Source organism: Squalius cephalus (assembly GCF_949319135.1).
Source record: "Squalius cephalus genome assembly, chromosome: 25".
Lineage (NCBI taxonomy): Eukaryota > Metazoa > Chordata > Actinopteri > Cypriniformes > Leuciscidae > Squalius > Squalius cephalus.
The window spans coordinates 772620-780119 of record NC_137146.1 but is presented as its reverse complement, the minus strand read 5'-3'; the positions used below and the strand labels follow the sequence as shown (position 1 = coordinate 780119).

General features: G+C 37.5%; 1 protein-coding gene across 9 annotated transcripts in view; it reads right to left on the bottom strand.

Annotated features, from left to right (window-relative positions):
* The window catches only part of l3mbtl4 (L3MBTL histone methyl-lysine binding protein 4), a 70500-nt gene that overhangs the window by 27485 nt on the left and 35515 nt on the right, over positions 1-7500 (bottom strand). For all 9 annotated transcript variants that reach the window (XR_013820122.1, XR_013820123.1, XR_013820124.1 and 6 more), the window contains one exon: positions 4019-4204. Coding sequence is in view for 6 of the 9 variants with exons in the window: in XM_079862484.1 (XP_079718610.1) it covers positions 4019-4204 (186 nt within the window). In the remaining 3 variants the exon portion in view is untranslated. The remainder of the gene's footprint in view (positions 1-4018; positions 4205-7500) is intronic.

Genomic DNA, 7500 nt, shown 5'->3' with positions numbered 1-7500 from the left:
GAAATTATTAAAAACTAAAATGGAACTATAACTGAAATAAAAATTCACTTTAAATTATAAAACAGGGCCATGTTTAAAATACTCAAAAATATTATTAATGTATTTAATTTAATATTTCAAAAGAATTAAAAATAAAAACAAATAAAAAATGAATAAAAATTAATAAAACATTTTTAATAACTAAATAAATAAAATTGAAGATGCATGCAAAATAAAAATACACAAATAAAATAAATAAATAAAATAGAAATTAATGCAAATACAAACTAAATAAAAATAAATAAATAAGCAAAATTTAAGATGCATGCATGAAAAAAAAAAAAAAAAAAAAAAAAAAAAAAAGACAAAATAAATACAAATAAACAACAAATAAAAATAAATAAAACTAATAGTAAATATTATATATTTTTATATATATATATATATATATATATATATATATATATATATATAAAATATAATATTTACTATTAGTTTTATTTATTTTTATTTGTAATAATATATATATATATATATATATATATATATATCTGGTCTTTCAAAGAGGGGAAGCTCATTTTCGGCCTACATCATAAAAATTGTCCATTTATTTATACGTAAATTCTACATTTCTTTTCAAGAAAATGCTCTGTGACCCTGTCGTACCATCTAGGCGTCTTTTCCAGTGCCTTGACCAGTGTGTCCTCTCAATGGCCAGCAGAGTTAAATATAATTGTATAAATGTAATAATATAATAAAGGTATAAATAATAATATAATAAAGTATAATACTACTACTACTATTATTACTACTACTATATTTTTTAATTATTTTAATAATTATTTTTCAATTATTACTAATAATAATATAAAAAATAAAATAAGTAATAATATAATAAAGGTATAAATGTAGAATTGTGTGAAATGTATTATGAAAATTGGCTAGCAATTTTGACAAGCAAACACCAAGAAATAGGAGCAGCAGTTTGTGTTTCGACTACACTTGAGAAGTCCGGATGGGACTGAGCTCGAACAGCTTCAGCGACTCTTTATTGTAAGAAATCGCTGTCAATCAAAAGGAGACGCAGCCTTTCGACAGACCCTCCAATCATCACGCAGAAGCCGGAGTCCAGGCCAGCCCACTCCTCCTTCACTCCAGAGACGCTGAGCGTCCGGGGCGGGACATAATCACAGCATTTATCCAATGACCGTCTAGTGTCGAAGCGCTGGGAAAAACTGTTCAGAGCAGCTCCACTGAAGTCACTGACGGTGCGCTTCAACAGGGAAATGCACTGTGACGCTGCGGGATTGTATGAGAAGGAGATCGAGTCAGCCGACCTGCTGTATGTACTGATTCTGAACAAACTCGTCTTTGAGATGAACGTTTTCTAACGCATTTTTAGTCAATAAAATGTTAAAGTCCAACTGAAATCAAAATTGACCCTATTTACTTTGTTAGCGCATATTACTAGTCTTGTGGTGAACAATTAATCCGTGCAAGTTAATACACAGAAAAAATTGTTTGCCGTCGTAATCTTTAATCAAAGTCTGAAAAGTTCCTTCCGGTCTGGAATGGCGTTCCTTCTCTGATGATGTAGGTTTGACGGCTTGGGTTGGGAAACGCTTAACCACTCCCCTCAAACCGGTAGTCTGTAATGAGCAGAGATGGAGAGGAGGAGCGCTAGAGTAAAACCCTGTGCGTTTCAATATTCCGTTTCACTGGGAAATACGTCACAACACTGGAGAAAAGACGTTTGCAACTTCCGGTTCACGCGGACTTTAACACAATAGAGAGCCTAAGTCCCTCCCCTTCCGGTCGACCACCATGGGACCTTATTTCGGAAAAATATTGTATGGTAGTCAATGGCGAGAGACAACAAATATTTTGATCTCGTTTGAATTGTGCCCTGATTTACACATATGATGTTTGTCAATTTAAAAGATACATTTTAAAGTCAAGAAAGTCGCAGCTTGATGTAAAACTGCTGAGGTGTAAGACTGTGAAAATACGTAATTACAAAGACTACAAACCCAGAAAGCGCACATGCGACGTCATACCTTTTCTCTCAATGAATGAAGCTAACTTTACTGAAGCTAACGTCTGTCATTTTTCTATAGTCTTACGTTATAATCGTAACGTAACGCCGTCATGCCTGAGTGTTTTGAGCCAGAATACACACATACGAGCAACGGATCTTGTGACGTACATAGTGCGAGACGAGAGATGTAGTTCATTGAGCGATTTTCACATAAAACTAAACGTTATTCTTCTGTTTTATGACAAACTGCGACTTTCTTGACTTTCATAATTACCTTTTAAATTGACAAACATCATATGTGTAGTTCAGGGCACAGTTCAGACGGAATAAAAAGATAAGTTATCTCTCGCCATTGACTTCCATACATATTTTTTCCGAAATAAGGTCCCATGAGCCGGAAGCGGAGGGGCGGGACTTAGGCTCTCTATAGTACATATTTGACCATTCATTTTTTGACATTATAGGGGAAGCCGAGCTTCCATTGCAGTCTTAAAGAAATCCTCACTGATATATATATATATATATATATATAATATATAAATATAATTAAAATATATATATAAAAACTAATAACAATGAAAAGACATGTAACAAAATTAAACTAATATTAAAATGAAAGTTGTATAAACAAATACAAAATTAGAACATCTAAAATATGAATAAATAAAAACACTGGTTTGATATGTAAACCGGAGTCAGACTGATGTTTCGGTTTGTTCGCTGGATTCGTCTCTTGGCAGCGAACGAGTTTGTCACGACTCCACACCTCTGAACACATCAGCGCTCAGCGATTCTCTCCTCTTTCTGAAGTCGACGCAGAATTACACGTGTAACGCCTGTTTATCGACTGAACTGAAGCTCTGATGCTTTCAGATTAAACGTGGAGCTGCTGACGCACTTTATAGTGGATGGAGATCTCTCGGGGACAGAATCCTCTCACACTGCGCACAGATAATGCAGATTCACCATCCCTCCCTCTCTCTCTCCCTCTCTCTCTCTCTCTCTCTGCAGCGCTGAGAGTGTGTGCGGATGTGAGGACACACACTGAGAGAGGAAAGCTGTTCTGAGGCCAGATCTCAGACTACTGAGTGACAATTAAAGGACTAGTTCACTTCAGAGTTAACATTTCCTGATGATTCACTCTCCCGCACGTCATCCAAGATGTTCATGTCTTTCTTTCTTGAAAACTTTCTTAAAAAGTTTTTTTAAGGAAAACATTCCAGGATGTTCCTCCATATAGTGTCTTCAATGGGGTCCAACGGGTCGAAGGCCCAGATGTGAGTTTCAGTGCAGCTTCAAAGTCTCGACACGATCCAGCCGAGGAATAAGAGTCTCATCTAGACAAACCAGCCGACATTTATAACAAAATAAACATTTATATACTTTTAAACACACATCCACGACTTCATGACCTGACGTAGACGGAAAATGTAGAGTTTTGTAAATGGCGTTTGACTTAGTCTTTGCACGTTGGCTTAGTAAACACTGGGTCGGTTCTTACGCCTAGGTCACGCTTGACCTTTCAACCTGATTACGTAATGTGTGTCGCATCACAGCTAGAGCAAGATGTATATATAAATGTTTATTTTGTTATAAAATGTCCGCTGGTTTGTCTAGATGAGACTCTTATTCCTCGGCTGGATCGTGTCGAGACTTTGAAGCTGCGCTGAAACTCACATCTGGACCTTCGACCCGTTGGACCCCATTGAAGACACTATATGGAGGAACATCCTGGAGTGTTTTCCTCAAAAACCTTCATTTCTTTTCGACTGAAGAAAGAAAGACATGAACATCTTGGATGATGTGCGGGAGAGTAAATCATCAGGAAATTTTAATTCTGAAGTGAACGACTCCTTTAAATGATGTTTCATGTGCTTTACATGCACTAATTTATGCCAATCAATTAAAGTGAATCCAATAACATTTTATAGATCAGACTGATCAAATAATGAGTCAAAAAGTGGACACTGAGTGCACTGGGACATCTGGTCATTCACAAACCTGTTCTCCACCTTCCCATCATCCTCATCCTCCTCTTCCTCTTCCTCTTCTTCATCTGTACACAGGCGTTTGGTTTTCTGCACAAAGTGCACAGGGACGAAGGTGATCTGCTTCTCTCCTCCGAGCCGGTCGGGCAGAACCACCTCTTTCTTCATGTTCATGTCGGAATACGGGCAACCGAAGGCACTGAGAGAGGGAGAGAGAGAGAGAGAGAGAGAGAGAGAGAGAGAGAGAGGGAGGGAGAGAGAGAGAGGGAGGGAGAGAGGGAGAGAGACCCTAAATTAATAACTAATGATCTTTGCAATGGAAATGAATCCATCAAAACTAACTTTATTCTAGATCTGCTGTAAAGCCAAAACAGTCTCTGTTACTGTAATCTCCTGTTATCACTGTGAAGCTGCTTTGAAACGGTCTATATTGGTAAAGCGCTGTATAAATGAAGATGACTTGACGAGACGTGTTTACTGACACGAGGGCGAGGCAACCTGTCACTCACATGAGATCCACCAATTTTATTTTAAAAATATTAAAAGCATTTCTGTTACCTAATGCTGAAATAAGATATTGCTGAAGGAAAATTAGAAATGTTGCCTTTATGTTGAATTATTAAGAACTATTCAAATGCAAAACTGAGTCTAAAATACTCAAAATACAATATATACACGTTATGAACCAACATATCAATGCTTATGAATTAGAGGCCGATCATTATTTTATTTTTTTATGTGCAGCGCTCCAGCATTATTGATATATATTATAGATTGTTAATATTTTAACATCATTCCAGTGTAGAAGTGATGTTTTTGAGCGTCGCCCCATATGATTGAGTTCTGAACTAAATCTGACGCACTTTTCTGATCTGATCTCTTCACTCTTCACGGACACTCGCTTCTGCCTCTTAAACATTGAAGGAAACTCACTGCGTATTTTCTGAGGTGAAGCAGCGACTTGTTCACGAGCTGCAGGAGATTCTCAGGTCAAACTCAGCGTATGGATCTAAGAATAGAGATCCACTCACTGCGCTGGGAGAAGCCACTTCACACTCACACACACTCACACACACAGCTCTACCCGTGTGTGTTGGAGAAAAACAATGCAACTGGACTGCATTGAAAAAGAACGACCAGTGCATCTTGCACTTAACATATTATAATATTATTTACTCATTGCAGCATGAGCTCAAAGTGACATTCATATTCAAACGGCCAAAACACGACTTTATATGTTTCTCATCCTACACTGTAACAGATAATGAGTTCATCTATAATAAAGATTGAATTATGAAGCTCCAGTAGACGAGGCGGTAGAAGATGATTACTCATTATAATATGCATGTTAAATTATGCATCTATTGGAATATAGTTCAGCTCATATGGCTCTTGTTTACTGTAATAATGGCTTTGGGTGTCTCATATAAACAAAGCCTGATGTCGAACTCATTTAACTCTAGAGGACGTTTATTAAAGTGATGCAAACCACAGCCGCCCAAGAATACTGAAACCACTGCAACGTTCTGCTCAAACTGATAGTTTTGAGATAAATTGTATGCAAATGCATGCAAATAGGATGTAAATGAGGTTTTAATGAAACCAATTTCAAAATTGCATCTCTAAGCAGAAAGGATTTTGCAGAAGCACAGCTTTAAAAGGGTTCCTTTCTTATGCTGTCTGTGTAATCAGAAGTGGCTTTCTAAAAAAGACAGAACCCTTTCTCTATATGTCAGCAATTGATTCACCAGTGATTATATGCCTGGGAAAGGTAAGCTACAGGAATAGCAGCGCTCGGAGAGAAGGAGAGATCCGAGGGTCCGTTATATTGTGGGATCACACTCTATTCCCGTCTGAGCTCGTTTAGCGCTCGTTTACGGCTCATTTGTGAGCCGATGCCACTGAGAGAAGCACAAGTTTTGTTCTTATATTAAATAAAGGACTTTCTCTCTGTAGCTTTGGCTATGTTTTCCTCATACTCAGTCTTTATTATTAGTGGGGTACCCCAGGGTTCAATACTGGGCCCGCTTCTTTTTAACATACAGTCCAACCAAACATTATTCAGACACCAGATCTTTTTTTTTATATTATTTGCAGGACACTATAGTGCATTTATGTAAGTGAGGAGAGCAAAATAAAGTAAACTGTGACATATTATACCCAAATAATCTTCATACAGAGACTAAAATGATTGGGACACTTTGAGCTGATCATGTTCTGCTGAAGTGTGTGTTGTCTTTAATTGCTAATGCTCTTTTCACACACAGACTGAACACAATGAAGCATTGCTTGGTGATTGGTTGAGCTAAACTGGTATTATCTAATTGTGTAGTTAAATTTAACAGCTGACAGATATTCAACATAATTCATGTGTGAGACAGTCTAACAGAAGGACGGACAAAACCAGTCAAATATCAACTGAGTTCTGCTCATATTTTAGTACCATTTTCTAAACTATAGCGAATAAACTGTGATAATGTGAGAAATGTTGAAGGTGTCTGAATAAATGTTGGTTTGACTGTATATCTGCTTCTGCGTGGGAATATTATTAGGAAGCATAATGTTTCTTTGCATTTTTATGCTGATGATACTCAGCCATTTCCTGATTGATTCAGCCATTATATTTCATCAGTTTCATGCCTTTAGATCAGGGTTTCTCAAACTCGGTCCTGGAGGGCCACTGTCCTGCACAGTTTAGCTCCAACCCTGATCAAACACACCTAAACACTCCTGAAGACATTGATTAGCTTGCTCAGGTGTGTCTGATCAGGGCTGGAACTAAACTGTGCAGGACAGTGGCCCTCCAGGACCGAGTTTGAGAAACCCTGCTTTAGATGGTCCAAAACGCAGATGCTAGGCTGTTGGCTTTCGGTGCATTTCAGGATCCAATTTAAGATTTTGTTGTTTGTTTTTAAGCTCTTAATGACCAAACTCCATCTAATCTTTCTTTTATCTCCAATACAGTTTATAAAACTAGGCTGTATTCTCCGGCATTTTAACATTTTTTTTTATATTTTAGCAGCTGTTTTTAAATGTGCTATATAAATAAAACTGACTTACAACAGCACTAAACTCTAAACAGATTGGGTCTAAACCCCGAGCACACGTCGAGCTGTGGCACACGGCAGCAGGTTTAACAGGGGAAATGAAGGATTTGTTTAAGCCATGACTTTCATCAGAGAGAACAGATGCATGCTGGGATTGGGACACACAGGAGCATGCTGGGATTGGGACACACAGGAGCATGCTGGGATTGGGACACAGAGTTTCAACAGATGCGTTCGTCTCTGAACAGAGTCCAGGAGAAACCAGTCCTCACAAACTCCTCAAGATCACAGACAACAAAACAATACTTGCCTTGAATAAAGCTTTAGTTCACCCCAAATTTATATTCTGCTTTCTTGTAGCTCATAAAGTAGATCCTAGTCAAGTCGGCTTTATTTATACAGCGCTTTTTACAACACAGAGTGTTTCAGAGCAGCTTTACAGAGATAA